Source organism: Chaetura pelagica, unplaced genomic scaffold (assembly GCF_000747805.2).
Source record: "Chaetura pelagica isolate M959 unplaced genomic scaffold, ChaPel_1.0 scaffold249, whole genome shotgun sequence".
Taxonomy (NCBI): Eukaryota; Metazoa; Chordata; class Aves; order Apodiformes; family Apodidae; genus Chaetura; species Chaetura pelagica.
This window is the reverse complement of record NW_009954538.1, coordinates 925350-953238: the sequence shown is the minus strand read 5'-3', so window position 1 is coordinate 953238 and position 27889 is coordinate 925350. Positions and strand designations below refer to the sequence as shown.

Here is a 27889-nt window from a genome sequence, read left to right as displayed (position 1 = left end):
GCAGTGGTGCCTCTGTCAGTCAGTTATGTAATTTGGTATGCAAATCCATGACATCATTCTGTTTGATCTCCATGAGTTGCCCAGTGTGTGATTTTGAACAAGTTACTACACTGTTCATTAGCTGTTTGTGCGCCTCTGTTGCCTGTTTTGTATATTCAGGTATGAACAGACATATTCATGATCAGCTAATTCTATCAAACTTGATCTAGAGGGGACCAATCTCTACAGACATGGATCACAGTCACTATGTCATGCTACTTAAACTAATTGTTTTTCTTACTCCCATTATAAATGTCTCTTAGTTCAATGAATTGGACTAGCTCACAGGAAATAGCAGAGAAATTTCCTTAATATATTGAATTATTTGTTGTTTCCTCTGGTATCAAAGCCCTGTTCTTGCTTGAACAGGCACTTCAGGGGGATGAGAGCACCCAGGGAAGCATTGGCTGAGTTTGAGAAAAAGAACCTATAATTGTGCCCTGATGTGAATTTAATTCTTCACATGAGGAGGTTTAGTCCTGTTTATCTTCAAGAATTTTACTACAAAGATAGGTTCAGCCTTTTTCAAATCTGGAAACTTGGCTGACCTTCCAGGGACCATTTATGTGCACTCAATTCATTAAGTGATTAATTTAGTACACCAACAATCTGCTGAGTATAATTCTAAGTTTCTCTTTGGACTGCAGATATGGGGATGTGGAGATGAGATATTAAGAGCCTCAACAAAGCTGCCTCCACTTTTTGACAGTCTTGTAGGGAATGTTTGGTTTGGGTTTGTGGTCTTCAGATAGAAAAGAGAATTAAGTTTGTTTCCACTGTTTATAAATATAGGAATTACATTATTATTTTTAGACACTCTCCCTTGCTATTTCAAACCTTGGGGTCTTGTAGATGTGCCCACTCTAGGAGCTGTGGACAGGAGGCTGTAGTGTTTCTTAACCTCTGAGCACTTTTTTGCAGAGATGATGAGAATACAAGACACATCACAGTAGATAAATTTCTGTCAAATGTTTTCTTTGCTTTACTTGTGTTGAGTGTTGCAGAAGTGGAATTCATGAAAACCAACATTTTGTTAGTTGCAAGGACCCATAGGAATCTGTGTCGATCTTTGTAAAGGAAGTGCCATCTACAGCCTATCTTAGGCAAACTGTTTCCTGATAATTAAGGTTAGTAAATAAGTCTTTTATTTTCCTCTGAAATACACAGCAGAGAGGGTTGCAGCTAATGGGAATTTTGGATGCTCAGCAGCTTCCAGGGTTAATTTTTTCTCTGCAGGATTTAAAGCTAACATTTCACAGTTCTGTAGGACAAACAGCAGAATGTGTTTTGGGAGAGGTGCCCAAACTATCCGAGAGCAGGACTGTTTATAAGGGTACAGGTGCTCAAATAACAGTGAGATTTTTCTTTTACTCTTATTAATAATCACACTACATTGTAGCTTCTCAGACTTTGTTGCCTTTTATGGACCATGATTACTGAAGGGTAGTTTACTTAAGAAAAAAATTGTTGCCAACAGAGTGCCAGACCTCAATTTCAGCTCCTGAGGAAATAACCACTGCAAGATCAGTGCTTTCTGTGTCCTGTACTGCTTGTTCTGCTCAGTGTAACTTCAGGGTAATATTTTACTCCCAAAAGGCAGCCTAGTTGGCTGTAAAAGAATAACGATTTCCCAGTATCAAGCAGAGAATAGGACTTTAAGATATCCTCCAAGCCCATAAATGTGCCTGGCACCTGTTTCTCTTTTTCTAAACATCATGTGTTTTTCTGACCTCTTCTGGCTCAGAGGATCACAGGCATCATTTGGAGAAGTTTCCTTATTAAGAGCTACGAAGATGTGTCTGTAATCAGTGTGTCACATCTTTGTGATGAGTGATTTTGTTTAGCTTCATTCTGAAGTCAGATGAACAAATGCAGGGAGAGCAGACCCAAGCTCTGATGAACTTTGAACTTATTTGAATATGAATATGAAGCTGATTAGCTACAATAGAGAGAACCACCATGGTCTTAAACCCCCTGAAATTCAGCACCATAAGCTCCTGCATTGTCGTATGGTTCACATGCATCTTTACCTGTGTCCATGTGAGTGATGTCAGCAGCTTCAAATCTCCTTCCCAGAAATACAGGGGTGTTTCTCCATTGGGTAATGCTGCTGAATTGAGAGATGACACAGAGGATGTCCCAGCTCTGGACCCCTGGGTTTTCCCCAGGTGTCAGGTCATTCCTCTTCACATATTAATTGCTTTCCATCATCATCTGAAAGAACTACATCTTCTGTGACTAGATTTACAGGTACAACCACTTTAAAAAAACCCAACACAAACGTATTCACACACGGTGAGGTAAATATGCAGGTTTATTGCAGCCAAGCCACTCCTTTCCGTGCTCATTCCTTCTCAGACATCTGCTCGTGGACATTAAAACCCTGAGCACCTTTGGCAGAGGGACTGACCTCTGAAATCTGCAGCACCTGTAGTGGAGAAACAATACTTGGGAAGAAATTGTTGTCTGAGGAAAAGCAGCATCTTCAACTTGTGTCCCATGGGAGACAAGTGAATCTGAAGTTATATATTATATAAGACATAGGGGATGACAGTGGTTTATCATTAACCTGAACACTGCAAGAAGTATATAAGGAGAGAAAGAAGAAGAAAGTCAGAGAAGCTGCCAGGATGCAATCTGACGTCAGGATCAACAATGCTGCGGACATCTCTGTTATTGTCATCTATTTCTTGGTAGTCCTGGCAGTGGGACTATGGGTAGGTTGGGATTTTATTTTACTTATTTTACCTAATGAACAAGTTGTTTATATAGTCTTGGGAGTAAATTAGAATGTATTATTGTGTAAAAATTTTGTTCTTTAATATAGATAGTTAATAAGTGCATGGTGAGGAAAATGTGGATATTTACTGGAGAGGGGCTGGTGACCCAGGGAGGTATCTGTTTAGGTGGATGAATGGAACTAGTAAGGAAGGAGGAGTGATTAAGTTTGTGTGAGACATCTGATCAGCAACAGTCAGGGCAGCCAGGTCCCTGCTGGAAAGTAGGCTGGAGATGGAGATGGGGTTTAGCACCGCTGTGAGGAGTGGTGGTGGTGTGAGGTGATGGCCATAGGGAACAGGGAGAAGAGGGAACTGCAGGGAGAAGGGAAGTACGGGCAATGTGTGGGCATGCTGTAACAGAAAAACTGCAGCTTGACTGTGACAGACCAAGGACTGCAGAGCACTCTCAGCAAAGGAGCAAGATAGGGCAACATCGTGGCTTTCTTTGCTAGGAGGACCTTGACTTCGGGGTGCAGTGTCACTGAAACTGAGGAAGAAACAGTTTCAGGGGTGGCAGGTGATGGCAATGACTTTCTGTGGGTGATCTAAGCCCAACCGTGCCCCCTTCCCTCACCCCTGCAGTACTGAGTGTGCCGAGGACTGCAGGGGAGAACTCTGAAATGTGCCTGATCTGAAAACAAAGCCCAGTGCTTTCACAGCTGATGCAGAAAGGTAGATACTATCCTTTGGTGTAATGTGCTGAAACCTTTGAAGATAATAGGCCAATACTGTCAGCTACAAAGCTGTAAACAGTGGAATGTCATTACATTTCAGTCTCCTTGGGGCAAGCTCTCCTGATCACCTGAACACCTGACCGTTAACAGGTGGAGAGGAGATACTGTCCTTCAGTAATCCTCTGCTTGCCAGGCGCATCCTAGGGGTCCATTTGCCAGCACAGAGAAGTCAGCTGCCAAACAAACCTTCCTTTCTGGAAGCATGGCAATGTTTTGAAGAGCACAAAAGATTTAGGGTGTACACAGAATGGACACAATCTTTTCTTCTTTGTCATGGTAGCAGATGCCGAAACCATAGCAAAACATCTCAAGCCCCCAGTGTACTTGAACCCCTCACTGCCTGGCAGCTGGGAGCTGGATCTTTGCCACAGAAGTCTGGCTATTTCTGTAGTGGAACTTTGTATAAAAAATCTGTGAGAAAAAAAGGGCTGATCTGTGGCTTGTTAGGCAATTGTTTGCTGATTAATCCTTAGAAGATTTTTTTTTTTCTAGCAACAATGTGCTTTTTGTTGGACAAATACTTAGTTGCTGTGTGTAGTTAAATGTAAATATATTGTATTTATTTCCTTTCTTCTGCACCAGAAGATCTGGCTAATTTTCCTAAGTTGTCTTCTTTATTTCCCTGTTCAAAGTCCATCAGAGGAGACAATGGGAATTCAATATTTGGATCAGTGCCATTAACAAAAATTGGTCTCAGCTTCCCTCTGAAGCCCAACCCTTGACAAATACAAAATGAGTGTGTGAGCAGGAAAGATTTGTTGGCTTCTTTTGAACTTCCAAGAGAAGTGGGTACAATGCCAATATCAGAACAAGAAAACAGATTTTTGTAGATACCAGCTGGGGCTGGATAGTATTGAGTGAAAAAACTTCATGCTTTCTGTTAATGAACTTGCAATTTACAGTCTTTTTTTGATGCCTGATATCAAAGGCATTGCACCTCTGATGCATGAGCTTTTGAGTTATCATTTTTCATTAAATTTAATTTTTTAAAATGTTTTACACTGTAATGAAAAGTGAAGCATTGAAGCTTGAATTGTTAATGTGGAGCTAGATAAAAGAATCACTGTTCAGTTGTACTATTTTCTTCATCCTAAGCTAGTTCTTTTTAGGCACTCTGTTTATTTCTTCCACTTTACCCTACCCATTTATTTTTATCCTCTCATTTTAGCAGTTTGTTTTTAGTCTGTGTACATCATGTCTATTACACTTAAAATGTGATTCAATTTTCTTACTTTCTCTTTCTCTTTTTTCTCCAGGCTATGTACTCAACCAACCGAGGGACAGTAGGTGGATTCTTCCTGGCTGGACGAAGCATGGTCTGGTGGCCGGTGAGTGCCACATCTTGTGTGTGCACATAAAACACATGTATGTGTATGTGCATCCACTTCCATATGACTATGTCTAGTCCTTAAATACTAAGTAACTCTACAGTACTGTTGAGACTGTGGTGGCTGTGTTGTTTTGATGCAGTCAAACCTTTTCTTTAGCCATGGTGACACAAGGCAAACTGCACAAGAGTCGCCTGATGAGTAGGGAAAAGTGTTGGGGGAATTGTCTGTGTTGAGCTCTGAGCTGTCTTTATTACTTGACTGACTTCTTTGAACCTAGATACCTTGGTAATGTCAGTGTAGGCAAATTTGGTGCTTTGCTTTTCAGCCTACCTTAAAACTTTTAAATATTTTTAATGTTTTACTTTCACTGCACTCAGAGGAACTGGCTCATTTTGAGGTTATCACAGAAGAATTATTTTACTGAAGATTTTTATTGTACTGCTCTTTTTTTCCCACTTTTGGCAACAAGTTCTAGTATGTACAAGGAGAAAATACTGGAAGTATTCTGATGAGTTATTGCTAAAATATAGTTTAAATTTATATAAAGTTTATCTATGACTTGTATTGTCTTCTGTGGATCTGCTTCCTCTTCCAAGATGGTGAAAAGGAATCACAGACACAAAACATATTCATAGCTATACATCAGGCCTCTCACAAGAATTGTATTAGAAAAAATTGTCTAATTCTTCCAGACCACACAGTCTGTTTAGTGTGACTTCTTGGAAAGGCAGAAAACAGGCAAACTTCCATTTTCTGCATTACTTGTGTTGTACATGCTTCTATGTGCTTGAGTGGAAATCCTCAACATTCCTGATCTTGCATTCAGTCTCCAAAAATGTCATTGCACTTCATTAAGAGTTTTGATTCAATATTCCACCTGGATTTGGTTACAGGATCAGTGCAAGTAAGAGTAAATATTTGTTGTCTAAAAATTTAGTAATTTTCTTAAAGTAGGCTGCAGAAATACCTACACATCTTTCAGTCTCCTCGTGCTTCAAGGAACTGCTCTTTCTGCCTTTAGAAGAGTCTGGGACTTCAATAACAGAGAAATATTAAAGGCCAATGACAGTAAAAGATGTCCACATTTGGCATAGCAGAACTACAAAAATCCAGGTTCCATTGGAAGATTGAGGAAAGAGAGGTTCCAAGTTATTTTAAGACATACCCATTATTCTAGGGGGAGAGAAAAGAATGCAATCAGATTTCTACGCTTAACTGTCACTTTATCTGTGGGCTGGTTTTCACCTTGTGCAATTCTGTGCCTGTCAGGAGTGAATGTGAATACCCTTTTGTGCAGATGTAAATGAAGGCGGAAGAAGCAAAGCAGGAAAGACTCACGGTAAAATCTTGTGTCTTGCTACAGTGGCACTGAGAACTCCTAATCATTCCCCTAAGACCCAGGGGAGATTATCTAACCCTGACTTCTCTGCCAGCACAAACCCAACAAATTCAGCGAATTCCTTTCCTCCAGTGGGAAGACAAAAAGGATGACCCCATATTGTACTGGTTGCTGCTAGGATCATCTCTCTCTCCTGCCCAAACTCTGAGAGCTCAGCATGGGTGAAGTCAGTGCAGTCTAAGACCACCTCTTCAATCCTTCCCTTTGGAATTCCAGCAGAGTTGTTCTGCACCATAAAAATAAACCCTTCTTGCTGTTCTTTGTGGTATCACTCAAAATAAACAAACAGCAAGCACTCAAACCACAAACTAAATACCATGTCAGCAGCACCACCTTGGAAAGTTTGCCTTGGATAAAAAGAGATTCCAAAACACCTATTCCTGCAGTTTAGCAGGTAGATAGGATGTCCATCACCCAGCATAGTGTGGGCTGGAATGACTAGGAAACCAATGAAAGTATAGGAAGTTCCGCCAAAGATGAGATCTCAGTTCTGCTACAGCTAATGCTCAGTTATGTTGGGCCAAATCTGTCCAACTTTGGCTCTGGTTGCTGGCTACAGCAGAATCCATGAAGATTGCTTAGTATTTTGCAGAACCAAGCCCACAGTTAGTCTTTTCTGGCTGTTCTGCTGAGGTAATAGTCACTTCTGCCAGTTCACTGGAATCACTGCCCTGTGCAGTGGATGAGCCAACTCAGTAGTCCCAGTAGTTAATTAGGGGTCAAGGTATACAATTACATTCTCACTGATTTCCAGAAATTGAAATCCACTGTGAGTTAATCACAATGCTATGAAATGCTGTGCCGTTTCCACAGACTTTTTACAAAAACTGAGAGAAGAATCTTCAAAAAACTGGTTTGGTTCTCTTGGGCTTTGAGGGAAATGTCTTCTGGAAAGACACGTATGGCTCTTTTAATACTCATAACCAGCTCTCCTCAAAAGACACCAAGAAGCTCAAGGAAAGTGACAGCTTTGTAACAGTGGGCCTTGCAAACAGAACTTCTTTTATTAAATGTAGGAGTTAGGTTCAGCCAAATATACTCTACCTTTGTAAGAAATGAAGTAGCTGTTCCTGGAGAACAGTCAGCTTTGGTAGCAGCCACTCTCACAGGACTGACAGGGTTACATACACAATTAAAAACAAAACTCCCAAACCAAACAACTTCAATTTTGAAGCTTTACTCTTTTGAATTTTGTTCTTCAGGTTCTGTGGTTTTACAGACAGAGCTGTCTGCAGAAATTGATGGCTTACCTTATATTCCTCAGTTCCTAAGGCATAAATAGGACAAAGAGTATCTGCTGGGCATCTGAAGTCCAGCTCTGGTTAGAAAGATATACTGAATAATAAGTAGGAAGCATGCAGAGTCATGGACATACTACACCTTAAACAGAAATGTCACTCAGCTTGTTTGTTGTCATTTATGTGTTGAACTTTATGATAGAGGTAAGAATTGAGGAGAAAAAAAGCAAGAGGTTTTTGCTTCAGTTCCCCATTACTTACTTTCATGTCTGTCAGAACTGACCACTTGCATGATTTCTCTGTTCTCTGCATCCAGTTAAGTTTTACATATTCTTGGAGCTCTCCCCAGTAGCTGAATCTGACAGTGCTGTGAGGAGCCAGAAAAGACAACTCTGATGTGAATAAGATTGGTATTTCCTTTTTTTTTTACAGAAAGGGAAATAAGAAATCAACTTATTTTTTCAAGTTCCTTTCAAAAAATAGTGTTAAATCAATAGTTTTCAGAACAAAAAGAGTAATAAGATAATCGAAGCAAAACTCTGGTAGAAAAGGAAAAGTCCAGTGAAACAGATTTCTACAAGAACCTGTCAGAATTTTCCAGCCAGCCAGGAGGTGTTGTTCCTGTCTCAAGGAGCAAAGGTGGAAAGGTATCAGATCAGCCTGCCTGGACTGTGCCATCAGGCTTACTGGAGGACAGAGACATGGTACTGATGTGAACTGGATAATCATCTCTCTTGCTTAGTGAGCTGGGAAGTGTATAAATGGGGTTTAATTTGGCAATAATCTAATATATAGCATTTGCAGAGTAACTGGGAAAAGCAAAAGAAAAGCCTATGCTTCTGTCTTTGGATCTCAGAGCCTTGAAAGGGTGGCAGTAATGTTTCATTGCAAGCAGTCTACTGATTTTTCCAAGGTGACTAAGGTGATCCCAAAAAACTCAGGTAAAAAAACATAATGTCTTTCCATCAGTGTAAAATCACATGTTGCAGGGAAGAGTTGTGAGTTCAAAAGCGTGGAGAGTGACAAGGAGTAGTTCTCAAACAAGGAAATGAGAAATTTGTCCAGGGAAGAGGGGTTTGAGCTTCTGCAGGTGACCCATGGGAGGAGTGATTCCTCAGGGCAGGGCTCAGGACCTCACATTGATGTGAGGAAGCCTCTACTGTTCTCTGTAAAGAGGCAAGGTGTACTTGGGATTGGGGAAAAGAGTTTGATACTGAGCTAACACTTTGAAACAGGAAAGTGGACATTAGGGGCATAAGATGTATATGAACACGTCCTGGGAGGGAGAAAAGACATCAGCTGTGAAGTCTGCATTGTGCTGCTGCAGTGGTCACTGATTTGGAAAGTACATTGTATGTGATTTGGGAACAGCAAGTGCCAGGATGTCAGTGCATCCTCAAGTTAATGAAAAAAGCAAGGTGAAACAGTTAATGAGTAACATGGAAAAAACATAGTGATCATCATCTGTCTGCAGTGTGGTGGTGCTTTTCCTGAACAGAGTTAAAACCTGACCTCTTAAAAGATTTTAATAGAGTTAATGTTCCACATTTGCCTCAGTTAAGTTTTTTGTCCTCCTTTTCCCTCTTAACAGCTTTTGTTCCTTTCAGGGAGCCTACTTCTTTACTTTTCCTCCTAGATCTGTTTTTAAAATCAATCCACTAAGTCCACATTCACTGAGAATAGTTTAAACTTCTTTAAAATTATTCCTTTCTGTCATCCCCCCAGCTTCAGCTCAGTGTTCTTTAGGTCATGCATAGATGTACTGCAGCATCTACCAATGGCAATCGAGCAATTCCAATAATCAGCCTTTTCACTACAAAAATACTGCAGCAGTAAGTCCTTCAGCAAGACAGCTTGGGCCCAGAGCCCATCTGCCTTCTTCCCTCACCCTTGAAGTACTGCCATGGCAGATTGGAAATTTCTCTTTCCCCTCTGGCAGCAGCAGCTAACAGGGTGCAGTGTAGCTGGTAAACACTCCTCTTGCTTTAGCCACCCTGCAGTTTGAAGGGTGATGCATTTTCCCAGCTTTGAAGCCACGCTGTTCTCTTCCATGTATACATGACAGTAGAAAACATATTTTAAATTGTATCCATTATTAGTATGTGTTGACCTTACACTTCTGCTGCACTGAGTGTTCCTTAATTTAGAGAAGAAAATGTAGAAAGTGAAGGTGGTCTCTGCATTCACATTGTTTTGTCCTTGTGCTGGCCCTAAACACGTTGGTAATTTTGCATATTTTTTTTTTTTTTTAATTGGTTTTGTACTTTTCTTACAATACATTTGTACTCTGGTAAAGTTGGGTACACAGCATTGTCAGTGAAGGTTACAGTATGTCCTGGTGTTTCAGACACTGAGCCAAAGTTTGCTACAGCTGTCAGTTCTTAAGGTTCCTCATTAATTGCTTTTGTTACTTGGATCTGCTTGCAGCACATTTTAAGCTTTTGAAACCAGAGAGGGAACACATTAAATAAAATCAGAGATTAATGTGGTTAATCTTTTCTAGTGATTGCATTTCTAGTAATCTAGATTGAAGTTTAATTATTCATCTCCAGGGAAAGCACTGGACAAAGTGCTAATGCCTGGTATAAATGGTATTTTTTTCTTCACAATCATTACTGGGAAAACACTGTTGCTGTCACAGAAAGGTCAGAAGAAAAAGTTTTCTTTATTACCAGTGATCTCTCTGGCCTGTTTGCTAATACTTGTTGCAACACTTATCATTCCTATTGAAATGTCTGTCATATGACAAACTGGTTACATTTCTGTAGGGCACAACTAACTTCTAGAAATGTGTAAGAAAGAAGAAAAATCCAGAACTGAGTGAACTTAGACATACATTTCTTGCCACAGCAAAAGGACAGTTTCTCTGCAAAAAAGACTAGAAAAAAATCAAGAGATCAAACTGAGGAAAGGAGGAAAAAGTAAGGTTGGAAAAGTTAGACTGGAATCCTCTTATGAATTTTATTTGTATGTTGCATATATAAAAAATGGATGAGGAAAATCTATTTTGGGGTTGGAGATCAGAATTGTGAGATGAAGAGCATGGTTACTATTCCTGGCTATGGCATAGCTCTACAGAATAAATCTGATCATTGAAGGTGGATTTCTATGATGAAACCCCTTTTTATCCTCCTTATCTCAGGCAGTTTGTCCCTGTGGTCTCAGAAAGATTGACTAAATTTTTCCTGCTACTCAAAGAATCCACTCCAGTGACTGCAGACCTGGAAATCTGTAACTATTCCCTTTATATACATTCTAGGACCTTAAAAATCTCCCAGTGAGTTGCAGACAAGGAATATTTCTCCCTTTTGTAAGGTGACTCCAAACATGTTCCAACCACCTGTGCTTGGGTACTACATAAGGAGAATGTGCTGGATGCAGGGCCTGTGTCATATATCTAAAAAACCATGTTTAAGCACCTTGGGATCCTTCAGCATGACAGCATTAGAAGCTGGTCAGCAGAGGTTCTTTTGCCTACTTTCCATGTGCTTCTCTTGCATTTTAAACCCTGTTTCCTTTCCTTGTCTTTGTAGCTTTCAGAGGACATAAAGCAAAAACATAAGTGAATAAAAGTTCCCTCACCTCCTTTCATGTCGAAACTACTACAGCTCACGTCTTCTGCCTACAACACCCAATCCAACCTCTTTTTCATGCTTGAGTTCTCACCATGCATCCTTCAAAGTTTGACCTTGTAAATTATTGTTAGGGGTTTCCGCTGCCTTTGGTAGTTTCAGTTTGTGCACATGAAGCTCATACCTTTTCCTTTTTATTGTCTGAGCTATTTGTTGAAGAACTAAATCTTTTGGCACAATCTGTCTATTGTGATTGGGTACTGCCTCTCTGTAATCCAACATAAACCTTTCAGTTTTTTTAATCTTTCCCTGTTCATTAATTCCTATGTTTTTCCCACTGCTCTATTTGTATTATCAGTGCAATATTTTGGGGTCTTAGAGATCCAGTACTTCTTAAATGTATCTCCTTGATTAGCTATTTTTTGTACCTTCCAGAAGCACTTTCTCAGCACATATTTCTACCATGCAGCTTTCAGAATTTAATTAAGTAATTGAATATCTTTTGACTAAAGGTGAACCAAGTACAAAGTCTGTATAACTCTCCTGAATTATACATTTAGTTCCATAGACTGTGGAATATGAAACGGGGAGTGCCAGTGTGACAAGAGGGTATGCCCTTCTCATTTCCTCCTTGAGCAAGACAGATTACAGTCTTCTTCCCTAATTGGCTGGATATCACCCTAATGCCAGTCAAGTTTTGCAAATATTTAAAACTCGATATTGAGGTAATAAACTGTATGAGTCAGCTGGAGGAAGATCTTTTATACAACATCCTCTTCTTTTGCATTGTTGTAGATACTATGGGTGGAATCTGAGGTTTGAGAAGGAGCAATAAAAGGGAGTCTTAAAAGCTGTCAAGGAAGCTGGTTGTCAATCATTCTCATCACCACTGTCTGATGATAGACAGGCCTGAGTGCAAAGTGCCAAGTGAACATGTTTTTCAAGTTAACATGAACAGGACCCAAGAGACAAATATTGTTCTTTCTGTTTCCAGATTGGAGCTTCTCTTTTTGCCAGTAACATTGGCAGTGGACATTTTGTGGGGATAGCAGGAACAGCAGCAGCTGGAGGAATTGCCATTGGAGGATATGAATGGAATGTAAGTAGCATGCATTTAAATAAACATATTTGTGACATCAGAATTATCTGCAGAGCTTAATCAAAATAACATTGCTTAGTAATTTAGGACGATCAAACTTTGTGCTTGGCAACACTTGTTCTCTCTACAGACCTGTAAGTGCCAATGTAATCTGCTGTTTAGCTTGTCTTCCTTGGTCCTTGTCCAAGCCATTAGGAGAAGATGACCTTTTTCGGTTGAATGAGGTGTTTTAGAGAATGTTTGAACTAAATAAATTGGTGGAGTCTCTTCTCTATACATATCTTTGAATTACTTAAAAAATATATATAAAGAGCACTTTCAGACTGCAGGATGTTGGGAAGAATTTATCAGTTTTGTAATCAATAGTATTTTTCACAGCATTTTGCTGTGGAGGAATTGTTGAAGGGGATTTGATTTCTTCACAGGCTAGAATAAATTTTGGACATCCTTCATAACCACCTTCTTTCCAAAAATCTTTTCTTCTTACCTTTTTCCTTCCCTATGTGTGTATTTGCTTATGGTTGCAGTATAGGGTAGAGAATGTCCAAGCTGACTTTAAATGAACTTCTTTAGGAACCAGTAGAGTTAACTGCAAGTGCATGGAGATTCACAGGAGCAAATTCAGTTCATTTCCTTGTATTCTCAGGCTCTGTCAGTGTGGATAATAATGCCTTTGTTCTGCTTAATTCACCTTCATGGTAGGGATTATACCATAACACAAAAGACTTAATGAATGTACACAGGTCAGTACTTCCCTTGCATTTAATTCTACACAGTGAAAGAAGGAGGCCACCCTGAGGGGTTTGGCTTTTTTCCTTAGCAAGTAGATGGTTGCTGCAGATAACCAAGTACTTATATGATGTAAATATTTAAAGAGAAGGATAAAGGCTAAAATGAACACTGTGAGATGTGCACAGTTAATCTGTCATCTTTCTATTGGGTTACACTAGTCCTGTAACAAACATGATTCCCCCTTCTCTTTGTACCAAAAGTAGTAAAACCAAAACAGAACAAGCACTGCTTAAAAATTATTGGTATTCAAATCTCTAGGAGCCATATCCTTATTCAAACATACCCACTTCTAACCCTTTATCTCCTGGGAGATTCTCTATGAACTGTTATCAATGCACAGGGCACAACAACTGCTGCTTAGGAAGCAGCAATGACGCACGTTTGTGTTTGAGCAGACACATAGCACAGGTCAGTACTTCTGACACAGTGAGGCTGATGTACAGGTTAATAGATGTGTATGGTGGAAATATTGCTCTTGACTCTATAATCTGATTCTCCTCTTGAAAGACATATTAAGTTTGTCTCTTATTGTGCTTGTGTATCACTGTTTCACTGAAATTGTTTCTAATGTGTATTAGTATGACAGCAGAAGCTGACCTAGTATTTCTTGTCCATCTTGTGGTTTTGATATAAAGGTAGAACTTCAAAGACCCTCAAAGCCCTGTGGACAGAATAAATGCAGAGTTCAACTTTGAGAGCAGGACTTTGTTCTATATTTGTAGATTTAAACATACACAACTCTGTATCAGACAGCACTTGCTTGCCATTTAATTCAGAAAACTGTGACACTGCAACATAGTGACACCTGTAATTCACAAAATAGACACAGTAACACAAAATATATTATGAAATGGTAATGTGAAATACAAAATATTTTGCAAAATGCAGGTGATACATCCTGTACAGTATGTGGGATTGATGTAAAACATATGTCCATCTCACAGAGACCCAGTGCAGAGGCATTTAATAATCAAAATAATGATCAAAAGAAGTGCTGCTCTCCCCAGGACCTAGATTTGTGGATGTCCTAATATACCATTGCAGCGTATCTGGTTGTGAGTGGGAAAGTATCTTGCATTAGTGACTCTGGGATCAAGATGCTAGCAAATATGCCTCAGGTAGCAGACTTCACCCTCCTTAATATTTACCAGAAATAGTAATCTTATGGGCTTATTGCATTTTAAGCATCATTAAACCAACCTCCCTGGGCCTGTTCTGAAGAGGACTAGAACAGTCTGGTGGTACCATGATACTAGAGGGCAATTCTGTGAGCAGAAATCAGCTCTTTTTCTAGAAAATGTATTATTAACATGTGTTCTTCTCTGGAACATCTGTCAGGAAACCCAGGCTGCTCAATATATGATAGATTTTTGGCTAAGATTTAATTCCCAAATTTTCAATGGTAAATCAAAGCACAGAGCAGTTCCTCCTCATCCCTTCAATTACCAGGTCTGTGTGGTTTCAATGGTCTCTAGCTGCTGCTGAGGCTGACAGGTAAATGGTCTTTGGGAGTGCTGTCTAGAGAGAAGAGGCTAATTCAGTGATCTTGTCTTGGCTGCAGGCTCTGATATTTGTGGTTGTTCTAGGATGGCTGTTTGTACCCATCTACATCAAAGCTGGGGTAAGTCAAAGCAGTTTGTTACACTTTTATTTGATGCTCATGTTTGCAGGTCAGGTCTTGAATATTTCAAAGCTATTATGAACAGCATGAGATCTGAGCAGGCCAGAACTGCACTATAGAATGTCTGTATGTCTGGGAAGTGATCTGAGACCTGAGCTGAGATGTACCTGGTACTCTCTCCTTGTTCTCCTTTGATTCCTGGAGCTGCTCTTCCCTGCAACTGCATTTGCAGCTCCCCTCCTTTTGCCCTCCACTCACAGTATCTGAACAGCAAAAAAACTTCCTCTGATTTGCTTTGTATCTGTTCCCCATTATCTGAAACTTTATCTATCCCCCTTGCAGGTGGTGACAATGCCAGAGTATCTGAGAAAGCGTTTTGGTGGGAAAAGGATTCAGGTCTACCTGTCAGTCCTTTCTCTGTTCCTGTATATTTTCACAAAGATCTCAGTAAGTATAACTTCTACAGCATTTCTTCCATCCTACATTCATCTAAAGAAGAGAAACATCCATTTACAATATTGCTCACATGACTAGTCTGATTTCCAGCTCTTAAGTATGGTAAAAATCTGATTTTGTGGTTTTTTTGCTCTGTTTAGTGAGACTGTCTATCCAGATCTGCTCTGCAATCTGATTTTTTTTCCCTTCCTGGCAGGTCTCTTGATGCTTGTTGTGGTTTCTCTTTCTTTTTTAGGTTTTTAAGGTTTACTTCTCCTCTAAACACATTAGGATAGAGGGAAGCTTGTATTAGTCTATTATCTTAAGGATCTGTGAAACACATGGAGGAAAAGGTCACAATCTATCAGTTTATACCCTTTTATCTGCTTCAGTTCTCAGAGAAATAACAGCTGCTGCTTGTTTAACCATATAGCTTTAGAAACTTTTTAGTATTGCTTTGGGCACACAACATCCCACTCCAACACCCTGGCTCTTCTGCTGAGGGGAATGAACAGTTCTTGGTTCCAGAAGAAAAAGTGTGTTCTTGGGTTTTCAGGGAGCAGGAATTTTTGTCTTCAAACTTCATAATTATCTGTTGTAGTCTCCTCTGGTTAACATGCTATCAGTAACACAGATGAGGAAAAACAGCAAGAGGGCTATGGAGAAAAAGAAAATAATAGGAGTTAGAAAATAAGAGAGTGGGGAAATCCAAAGTAGAGAAATTATAACAGCTGAGGTGAAAGGAAGAGGAGAAATTCTTTTCATGGGCAAGTGGTTGGTATAAAGTTTAAGGTGCTGTGAAGTTAATGTTTATTAAGTAAGTGGCTGTATTGCTGTGAAGTAGTGAAGGGAGCTGGTATTTTCCGTATATCTTGAAACTACTGAGCCTCTGAAGAAGTCCACAGTTCAGGCATACCTCAATCTGTTGTTTTGCAGAAGTTGCCATGGCAGATTACTCTTTGCCCTCTGAATGGGAGCTGAGTGATAATAGTGCAATTTAAGCTAAAAGATTGGCCTTTTGCTCTCATTCTCACATCTTCACGATAACTGATCCTTAGAAGGGTTATAAATTAAACAGGTTGGTACTGTGGAGCTGGCCTCAGAGCTGGGTTTCCATATATTTCAAAAACATCAGTTATTTTGCTGTTGTTGTGCTGAACTACCATAATCATAGAATCCCAGATATGACACAGAGTTCTGGCAGCTGTAGCAGCTGAGAATCTCTTCCAGCCAGATGACTCACAGTCCTATTCTGCAACACATGTTTATAATGAGCCTGTCAAGGTGTTACATAGGTGCTGAATTGACTATCTTTTATTTCTAACCTCTATCATGCCTAAGGGATCTGGTAATCAGATTTTACCCCTTTTCAGTTGGAGCTTCCAGGCAAGGCAGGTTCTCCATTTAAGCTTCCAGTATGGTTATGAGGCTGAAGCTCCCTCTCCTGCACTTTTGGTCCTGTCCTATTAGGGAGCAAAGCAACACACAAGAGGTCCATCCAGCACCAGATTACCTGGGCCCCACTCTACCAGTGACACATTCCAGCTTCCTGTCCACCCAATTATTCCAGATGTGTGTGGGGAATTGCCATGAAGCTGTGTCTCTGTGCCTTGGAAAGGAAAAATCTGGTGCACAAGCTCCTCCAACCATTCCTCTTGCTCCTCTAATCTGCCCAGAACAACTCTGACAGTGTCTGTCCCATGTACAAATGTGACTCAGATTTCTGTAGCAGGCAAACACATCTTCTGCACTCCTGTCTTATCTCACTGTATTTGGCAGGGCAGGATTTGCCCAGATCTGATTTACCTTCTGTATCTTATTCAGATATAGGCAGAACAATCAAAATCCTTGGAGGTTTCAGGCACTGTTGGAGGATTTCAAAGTACGTTTTTCTATACCCTACTGTGCAACACCATGCCCAAATTGTCTCCAGATGAACCAGCTCCAGAATCAAAAAGGGAAGGGCTATTGCATTCTGGACCAAAGCTTGCTACTTAGTGTTTTATAGAGATACACATGCTACATGAAGCTAGATCAGGCCCAAGGGTATGGTGTTTATCCAAACATTACCCAGGTGCTGACAGTCCATACCAGAGCTAGTTTGGGGATTTACATTTACTTCCTTGACTGCTGCCTTTACAAACACTCCCTTGTCATCTTTGGGGCTTATTGAGATTTAATACAGAGGGATGGGTTTCTGCCCTGCCATGAGCAGACAGACACACCTATCAGTTTGTCTGGCAGTGATACTGCTGCTTATCCTTGTAGAAGAGTGATATCTTGTTATTTAATGTGCTGCTTCCTTGATGTGTTAGGATATTATAAAATGTTATGGTGCTTTCCAATGAACAATATGAGACATCAGGTTGTGGAACTCTTGGCATGCCCTTTGTGGCACAGTGCCCATCAGCATGATGAACAAGTTCCCTTTGCAAACCTCTGTAAAACGTCATTACCATTTCTCTCTTTTTCTGCACAGTTTTCTCTAAATTTTTTTATTTCTCACCTTGTTTTTGTGGATAATCAACCACTTGCCAGACAAGGCTGTGCTACAAGGTGTTGATCTTTGGGATCAGGACACATGTGATCTTTGAGCCCAAAGGATTCTTGTTGCACAGGTGTCTCCCATGTACATGCTTCCTAAGCATGCAGTGCCTGGTCACTAATGCCCATAGCAGCTTTCAGGGGCTTGCTAGCCGCTAGTCTTGCTGATATTGGTCATTGTGCCAAAGAAAATGGCCTAGTAAAAATAATATCTTGAGGGAGATTGTGACAAGACAAAAGGGAATTAAGACCTGAATGCTTTTGAAGAAATCAGAAATTGTAAACCAAAATTTCTAAATGCATGACAGCATTTCCTTTACATTCATTGTGCATCATTTCAGTAGTAAATGTATGTTCCTATGTGATCTCTGGATGGCTTTGGAGAGATCCCTTGTAATGGTATGTAATGTCAAGGACAGATTTACTCTATTCAGAGATAAGGATTAAATAGCGTCCATAAAAAAGTATTAATGATGATACAAGGAAATCTTGGAAGGAAATAATATAATTGGGAGGGAGGAGTTGTGAAGTTGGAAGATAACTCAGCAATTCAAAGAAGCTGATATATTGCTTAGGATGCTAAATAATTGGCTATGTGGGGTTTATTTGTGGGGGGTCATTGCAGGACAATTAATGTTTAATGCATTGTAGGCTAAAAAGAAAGATCTGAGGCATAAGCTGATCAGTGGTGTGAAAAGATAGGAAAAAATACTCCCACAGAGGGACAGGCCAAAGGATATGATCTAATAGCCATGAGTGTTAAGAGCTGAAAGTCCTGGTTCCCAGTTCAAACTAAAACTGATAAGAAATCAGATAATCTCAAGCTGCTCCTGAGGCAGAGTTTAGGGAGTGGAACCTCTGTTGTGATTCGCACTTTGCTTCACAGTTGTTTTCTGCACGTCAGGGCAGTAGGGTTGGAAGACCTCTTGCTGCAGAGGTCCATACCTCTCCTCCTTCTCCAGAGTGAACCAAGGGTGAGCTCATACCCTGCAGTCTCGGTTTCAGTGTCACTGGAATGAAGAGGATTTCTTCATCTGGCACCTCCCAACTAGCCAGGCTGCATAACTGCTTATTAGTGTATCTGCCCTGCCTCATCTCCCTGTGCAGAGTCCTCCTGTAGGTGCTGTAGGGAACAGAAAGGGGACATGCAGGTGAGATTGGAGTTGAGCCCATGAACTGGGTGCTCAGGAGCAAGGGTAGGCACAGATGCAGACCTCCAATAAAAGCATGAATTACAGTAATGCATTACAAGTGCACTGGGGTAGATAAATAACATTCATGAAAATTATGTCTAAATCAGGAACTGAGTCCCAGAGTATTACTCTGAAACCTGGCCAATTCCTTGCTTACGCAAGAGTGAAAGGTCTCTTCTGTTAGCCAACTGATGTCAATTATTCTGACAGGAACTTAAAAACAGAAATAATAGATGATGTTTGCCTTTAAACACTATTTGTCTGCAACCAGCCAGAATAGCTATACCACATCTATGCATGCAGTAAAGAAAAAGTAAGAGACTTATAGAATAGGATGAAATTAAGAGAGCCATGCTGTGTCTTGGAGCAGTCACAGAGTCCATCTCTGCACATATCAGCAGGTACTACCTGAGCTGTAAGTAGTTTGTTATTAAGCTATCTCTCAGTAAGCACAGAGTAGTGAGGTGATTGTATCTAGCTAAAATGATCCATTGAAAAAGACCTGGAAATGATTTGGGAAGTGTTACATCACATGCACTGAAAGCAGCACGACACTGAGAGGAAACAGTACTAAAATGGCCTCTGTTTTCTTTGTTTTCTTTTTGAGGTTGTTTGTTGGGTTTTTGTGTGTGTGTGCAGTACTGAAAAGGGCAGAGTTGTATATTTCAGTACCCTCATCATGAACATATAATATGATATTGTCATGAGTTTAAACATTGCTTAATCTATTATTTTTCCTTTTATAGGCAGACATATTCTCTGGAGCTGTATTTATACAGCTGGCCATAGGTCTGAACCTTTATTTGGCCATAATTATCCTGCTTCTTATTACAGCCCTTTATACCATCACAGGTGAGTTTTCAGAGCAGTCTGATAAATCAGAGATGTCAGGGGAGCCAGAAGAAGAGATGAGGGGAGGGTACTAAGAGGGGAGAGAACCTGAAAGGGGAGTTATTTATGGTGGTCTTTGTTTGAATGAGAGAGGTGACAAGAAAAGTTTAAAAAAAAGGACTTCTGCTGAGGCATTTGCACAGAGGCTAACCTGTTTGTCTTGACTTTTCTTTGCCATTAGGTGGCCTTGCAGCTGTGATTTACACAGACACCTTACAAACATTTATCATGGTAGTGGGATCCTTTATTCTCATGGGATTTGGTAAGTATGTTAGGTGAATGAAAATGAAATGTTCAACCATAAATTCCACAGTGGCTATGGAAATGGATCCTGTAATGTGGAACTCTGTTATCTTAAACAGCAAATTTCAGTTCATACCTACTTATTAGGGAAGAAAAAAGGTGTATTGCCAAGCCCTTTAGTCACTGAGACCACTCCATCTCCAAAGCACAGGTGAATGAGTGAGGTAATACCATCCCATGACAGAACAGGACTTGTGATGCCTAATGAGGTAAAATCAGAGTTGTTTGCAGGCGATGATAGCCTTGAGAATTTCAGAGAGTATCTTGTTTTTAAGAAGATTATAATTTCATAGGTAATCAGATGCTAATGCACAAAAATTTCTGATTCAAAGTGAAGAGCTGTTGGTTACATTGCATGTTTTTTCCTTGTTTCTAGCTGCTTGCTTGTGTTAAAATGAACCAAACTTAGTAACATTTTAAGTAAGCCTTGTAGTTGATCTGTAGATGTCATTATTTTGCCCACTGGATAAAATACATGAACTGAATGTTTATGAAAAGGACAGTGTGGGTGTCCAGAAGACCATATACATTTAAAACCAGAAATGACATTGTTAAACAGAATTAATAAGAAGAGATCATAAGAAAGAAGTAGCGATAAGATTCTGTGAATTTGCAGTGTCCTTTCTCTATCCTTCTAGTTACTTAGTGCTTGGTTTTCCTCCAGCTAGGTCTTTCACTGAAATTCAATTATTCCACTTTTGTCACAACAGCTGTAACTTCAGACTGACCTGACCTAGGAAGGCCCTGTCTTAGGTTCTCCCTAGGTTAGCAGTGTGTGGAAATAATGTATCTTCATCCCACTTCTTGGCAAGGCATGTTAGAAACGTTGAGACAGTGGAGCCTAAACCAACATCTGCAAGCTATACAAAATGTTAAAAAAAGGTCACTTTGGTCTTTGTGTGAATACTTACAAATCACTGTGTAGTGTTTTCTGAAAGTACTGATGTGTACTGGGTAAGGGCTTTTTACATCCTTTTTAAGGAGTTTTCCTCCTCACATTCTCTGGCTCTAATAGAGATTTCAATATTAAATACTTCATAGCTACTTTTACTTTCCATTTTTCAGCATTTTCTGAAGTAGGAGGGTATGATGCTTTCATGCAGAAGTACATGGAAGCAATTCCATCCATTACCTCCTCTGGGAATACAACAATCAGTCCGGAATGCTACACCCCCCGGAAGGATTCCTTCCACATCTTCCGAGATGCTGTCACTGGGGACCTGCCCTGGCCAGGCCTCGTCTTTGGTCTGAGCATCCTTGCTTTGTGGTACTGGTGCACTGACCAGGTAATGTGGAAGCCATAGATGCCATATGCCTAGGAAAAGCAGAACACAAAACTCTGCAGTCTGGGCTGATGTAGGGGTACTCTTCCCTCACTGTCATTCAAAGCAGGGTCACAGGGATGGCAGGTGTTTCAAGGCTGGTCAGTGACTTTTCCTTTCCTGGTTCCTAAACCCCTCCCACATGAAGATGAAAAGAGTGTTCTTCTTATGCACTGTGCCCAGCAGACGCTGTTTATAGTCCTTTTCTCACTGTTTGTGTGCCACCATGTGTAAAGCACAGGGAGGTTGTAATGTGAACATTTGAATTGGGTTTGTGTGACAAGGTTTTGGTAGTGGGGGAGGCTACAGCTGTGGCTTTTGTGAGAAGCTGCTAGAAGCTTCCCCTATGTGAGATTGTGCCAACCAGCTGCTTTGGTAGGCACCTGGACAACTACAACATTCACATAGGAAACCATTTATCAAATGGTTCTTGTTAGACTGAGTCTAGACGTGATTCCCCATTCAGTACTACCAGTTTGTTTCCCATTTGTGTGGCTTTCATTTTTGCATGCACAGTCTTGGGAGGATGTTCTTTACATGTCAAGTCTCTCAGTCTAGAGACTTTTCCTCAGTCCTCCTTCCTTCTCCCTAAAATCTACCATCCTGAGAGATCACACTGACATGAGTAGCAAAAAATGTGCTTCTGCAAATATGACATGAGAATGTGTCCATTCTCTAGCAAGTGACCTACCTGCATTCTCATTTGTGAGAAAGATAATCTTCACAATTTATAAACAAATTAACAAAACCCCAATGTAGCTGTATCTACCGCTCTGATAAATATTTTACTTTTTGGCTTTTTAATCTATCTGCTTTTAAGACTATCTTGTAAGAAAGAGCCTTACCTCTTAAACACACACTGGATAAATTATATTTTTTCTTTACTTATTTCAAATATAACCTTTGATTTTCGGGTAGCTTTTCTTTTTCCCAGTGATGGGAATGGTAAACAGGCTCTTTCACTAACACAGAGGTTAAGAAGTACCTTGTATCTGGGACTCAGCATGGTGTGCTCATAGAAATGCTGTTCTTGGTTGTCATGCACATTTGCCATGTGTCATTGATAGGTTATTGTCCAAAGATGTCTCTCTGGCAAGAACATGTCCCACGTCAAGGCTGGTTGTATCATGTGTGGATACCTGAAACTCTTGCCCATGTTTATTATAGTGATGCCTGGAATGATCAGCAGAATTTTATACACAGGTATGCGTATCTATAGAGAAATGCAAATTTCTTCTTGCTGCCTGTCTTTCACTGCCAATCTCTCTCAATTTCCTATTCTCTGTCCCTTCCAAAATACACATTAGATTGTCAGCTTGTCATCCAAATTGTCCAGGCACATGTATGTGCAAAAATAACTACACTGTAAGAAGCAACACGTCTTCCTCTTTTCCCTGATCCCAGTTTTCTGCTAATTATTGCTGTCTGGTTTAGGGGAGAGAAATTCTACAGTGTCTCTCCCCACTTCTCTGTTACTGCCCCAGTCTGGCTAAATGAGTGACAGCTGCTGTCCAGGACTGATAGTCTCCTGGCAATCAGAAGAGGATCATCAGTCACAAACAGCAATATGTTGGGCCATGGACAATCTGAGTGCAGTGTGGGGAAATGCCAACCACCCTTCTCTCTAACCATCAGTGTGTTTAACAGGAGGCAGAGCAGAGATGTTCAGGTTGGAGGGAGGAGTCTTTTTGTTCCTCTGCTTTTTTCTGCTTTCTCTCCTGTTCAGTCCTGGTCTGACAAATTTATGCTGATTTTTTTTGTGTTTGACCTGCAGAACTTTTTTGTAATCTTTTAGAAAAAATGTAAGAATGAAGGCTTAGAATCACCCTCCTCCCTGCCAGCAGGCCCAGGATGTTATCAAGCCTGTCAGTCCAGAGATAAATCTTAGGAACTCTACTGATTTGGGAACAATCTGTTGTTTATATGGCCCTGTCTAACCCTGTCTCATTATCCTCTCCCCAGATGTGGTGGCTTGTGTTGTGCCTGAGCTCTGTGAGCAGTACTGTGGCACCGCAGTCGGATGTACCAACATTGCTTATCCCAAAATGGTAGTGGAGCTCATGCCAAATGGTAAGATGCTATCTGTACATAAGGCTGCCTGCCAGCCTGTAAAACCAGGTGGTAGAGGGAGCCCAAGTCCCAGATTTTGTTAAAAAATTCTTGCTAGAACTATGTACTGTTAATCAAAGGGATAGCGTGCATTAGTTGTAGCTGCAGGATTGCTGCATGGTGCCAGGGTCACCTCTCAGCTGGCAAGTACTGGGTGATGAAAATGTAACTGAGCTCCCATTCTGTGAAGGTAAAAAAGAACCTGCCTTGCCAATGATTTATAAAATCTCTGCCAGGATTTCTGAGTTGGAGGCATACACCTGTAGTCCTGCTAAACTCACTGAGGTGGAGAAGAAAATTCTATGTATACATTATTACATAGGACACCTGTTCAAAGGGAGAAAAAGGCACCACTCTGGAGAGTATTACATATACATAGAAGATAAATTTCTGGAGAAAACCACAGAGCTTGTTCATAAGGCTAGAAAGACAGATTATGATCTTATACAGACCACTGTATCTTAAGTAGTTCCCCATCATATTATGAGTGTTGTACCCATCATTATTCAAATACTACAGTACTTTCCCATACTGTGTTGACTGGATAATACCATCTGAAAAAGTGGCTTACTCTGATTTTCAAACAGTAAAAGAAACTTCTTTTTGCCAAACAACTGGTTTACAAATACACCACAAGCAAGGGAGCACTTCCCTGCAAACAAGAGAAATTGGATTTATAACTGGGGGAAGTCTGCTTAGTACTTTTTTATTCTTATTTCAGCATTTAGTCTGACAGCATTCATGATAGAAGTACCTATGTTCTAAAGGCTCAGGAGTTGCTCTGTCATTGCTATAAATATTTTTTCCAAAGCTTAGCAGACATCACTCTGCTTGCACTGCAAGAGGAGGAGGTCAGGCAGGCACCAGCACAGGAATATGCCAGCCACACTCATAGCTCGCTGACTGGAAAGGGGCAGACAAGCTCTATGGGTGGTGCCGCGCACTGGGACTCCTCCGGGAATGCTCATCCCCCTTCCCATCTCTTTGTATTTCAGGTCTGCGGGGTCTGATGTTGTCAGTCATGCTGGCCTCCCTCATGAGTTCACTGACTTCCATTTTTAACAGTGCTAGTACGTTGTTCACCATGGACATTTACACCAAAATTCGATCACGACCATCTGAGAAAGAGCTGATGTTCGCCGGCAGGTCAGTGCAGCCGCACAGGCACCGGGAGCACGAGCTGCCAGGGAGACAAAGGCTGTCACTGCCTGCGGGCAGTGCAGCAGTGGCCTCCTGTGGTCAGATGGGCTGTCCCACCACGCTTCTTCCTTTTGGAACCAAGAAAAAAAAAAAGGATTTTTTTTCCAAAGTGATTGACAGTGGTGCATCAAGTAGCCAAACTAAGTCTCAGCACTTCCTACTGCTATTCATCATTTCATACTTGAAAATATCTTCAGAGGCTTTAATGCTGCACCACACTACAGCATCAATGAACTAGTTCTAGTTGATCTATGGATTTGTCTCTTGACATCACAAAGGAAAAAAGTGATTTTCCATTTTGATTGCATGATTAGCTGTATGCTGAGGGATATTTGACGGACACAATATCCACCTTGGCTTGCTTTTGTTTATTCAATGGTAACCGGCCATTATAATTGATTTTGCTGGTAGAAATGCAAAATGGACATTTCAATTATTAATTGTTGTTTTTTTTCTTTCTGATAGATGCTTCTAAGCAGTGTCTAATTGAATATCTGGCTATGTTTACAGGGCATTTATGGTACTTTTAATTGGCATCAGCATTGCCTGGGTTCCTGTGTTGCAGTCAGCTCAAAGTGGACAGCTCTTTGATTATATCCAGTCAGTTAGTAGCTTCTTGGGACCTCCCATTGCTGCCGTCTTCCTGCTTGGTATCTTCTGCAAGCGGGTCAATGAGCAGGTAAGTAGAGATTAGGAAGCAGGTATGCTGCATGCTCCTTTAGGCACTAGGAGCTTTTTGGTTTTTATGTCTTTTATTAGCAACTTTTTCCTGTCTGTTTTAATTCTACTGCAGCCCAGGGATCCTGTTTCTATATCACAGGGCCTGAGGTTTCAGAGATGAGTTTGAAAAAGTTCTTTGATAATCTGATAGATAAACAGTCATCTAGGAATTCCTAGAGAGCTCTGGAACTTAGGTATTCTATCACTTTGCTAAGAAGTGTGTCAAAGGGATAATTTATGGAGACATATTTGAAAGTAATCTTTCAGGATATTGGTCACCAAACTGCTTTACCAAACATATTACCTCTCACCTTCCTCTTGACCACTGTATATTTGCTCAACACTCTTTTAAGCAAAACATGCTGTTGTTTCATGCATTGTTTCCCATTTAGGACCTAGTGTAGGAATCACTGATTTTGATTTGTAGAGCAGTGAACTGAGAAATATTGTAATTAAGCCTTTGTAAGTAACTCAGAAGGCATGAGTTCTGTCATGTGCTTCGATGGGGACCGTAAGCCAGTCATGGTATCTGGGGCCTCAGACATTCTGAAAACTCAATACTCAGGAATTCAGTTTCTTTTCTGAAATACTAGGAATAACAATACTTGCCTATTGCTCAGGTTTGCTCCGAGGAGGATGAGTTCAATGAGAAAGCCTAGAGAGAGAATGTTTTTGAATATGGCTTGAACTTTTTTTGTCACTATTTTCTCTTGAGACCATTTCAGTGGCCCCTTTGGTTGTATTAATACACTGAGCTGTAAATGGGGTCACTGAAATTATCTGGGTTAAAACCCATCTGCCAAAGCCAATGTAAGACATAACTACCTTTTCCAGGGCTTGTTTCCATGCCTGAAGGTACTGATTTTGACAACTTGTCACTTTGTCTGCAGGGTGCCTTCTGGGGCCTGATATTTGGGCTGCTAGCTGGACTCAGCAGAATGATTGCAGAGTTTGCCTATGGAACTGGCAGCTGTGTGTCCCCTTCCAACTGCCCCTTCATCATCTGTGGGATCCACTACCTTTACTTTGCAATGATTCTTTTTGGCGCTTCCAGCATTGTCATCCTGGCAGTCTCCTTTATGACTAAGCCCATTCCTGATGTACATGTGAGTATCACTCCAGTCCTGCTCCTCAAGTCATTAACTCAATGAAACCACTGGTTTTATACACTGGTACTTGGTATATCACCTCTTGACATTTCAGCTACCCACATCATATGGTCCTTGTAAGAAAGCAAAGGAAATAGTCTTGATTTATCTGTTACAAACCTTAATTGACACCAAATAATCATAGACATTGACTTAACATGCCACGGTCATATGGCTTGTTCATCTGCTGGCCAGGCTGACTTACCTCTGTGCAGAAAGGCTGTAGATTTCTAAACTCATGTTGTTCCACGGCAGCTTTACCGCTTGTGCTGGTCTCTGCGGAACAGCAAAGAAGAACGTATTGATCTTGATGCAGATGAGGAGCAGGACAGAGCTGATGAAAAAGATGAGGAATCAGGTAACTGATGGATTTCTATAGATTCTTTGAATATATTTGAGTATCCCTGTTTCATTGCTGAAGAAACATTCATGTGCTTGGTGTTCAGAGGTACACTCCCTCCATCCCAACAAGAAAAGCTCAAACCCTACGTATTTAAATTGCTGCCTTTGACCAGGCTGTCAAGCTTAGTGTCAATCAGAAGTGGATTTGAAGGGACGAAATCTTGTTCTCTAGGTAGCTAAGTGGCAGCTCTAGGACTAACACAATGGAGGTGCTTTAGGTCAGAGGTGGTGTGCATTGGCAGAACTGTGTGCGACTAGCATTTGGAATGAAAAAACAAGAATTCACTTGTGCATAGTGGGTGGTAGCCTGTATTGAAGGAGCAGGGATGTGGCACAAGGCACCAGGAAAGTGAATTGCCAGACATCCATCTGGGAAAACCACCTGCTCTCTTGCTGGGTTCCTGGTTCTGCTGCCAAGTTCCTTTTCATAAGTGTCTTCAAATTAATGTATTTGTCTTTTAATTAAAAGTGTAGAAAGTATTGAAAAAAATGAGTTTAAGCTTTGCAGCATGGTTTGCTTCTGCTATACCAGACCAAATCTCTAGGCTGCAAAAGGCACAAGTGTCTTCTGCAAAAGACTCTCTAGAAACACGTAGAAATTCATTCTTTTTCCAGGTAAGCTGTGAAAAGACAGTATTAACTTGATTCTTCTACTGCCTTGTATTAAAATGTTTCTATGTAACTATCACCATAAATGGGAACTGCTGTATTAAACATAGGAATGTCACAGAGAGCTCCTAGTCCATGCAGTGGCCCAACTTAACTCTCATGACCACTGTGTTATTCCTTCCAGTTAATGAGGAAAGTGGAGAAGAGCCGGGATGCTTTAGGAAAGCCTACAATTGGTTCTGTGGCCTAGATCAACAAAAAGCACCCAAACTGAGCAAGGAGGAAGAGGAAGCACTGAAGAAGGAACTGACTGACACAAGTGAAGTGCCACTGTGGAGAAACGTTGTGAATATCAATGGCATCATTCTGTTGACTGTGGCTGTATTTTGCCATGCCTTCTTTGCGTAA

General features: G+C 40.7%; 1 protein-coding gene across 1 annotated transcript; it reads left to right on the top strand.

Annotated features, from left to right (window-relative positions):
• The first annotated feature begins 2669 nt into the window (after positions 1-2669).
• Positions 2670-27889, top strand: SLC5A1 (solute carrier family 5 (sodium/glucose cotransporter), member 1). The gene is made up of 15 exons (XM_010004808.1): positions 2670-2756; positions 4810-4881; positions 12088-12192; positions 14546-14605; positions 14948-15052; positions 19524-19629; positions 19850-19930; positions 21037-21257; positions 22361-22496; positions 23256-23363; positions 24398-24548; positions 25113-25281; positions 26213-26428; positions 26726-26828; positions 27666-27889. The coding sequence occupies exons 1-15, from the start codon at positions 2670-2672 to the stop codon at positions 27887-27889; spliced, it is 1944 nt and encodes a 647-aa protein (XP_010003110.1).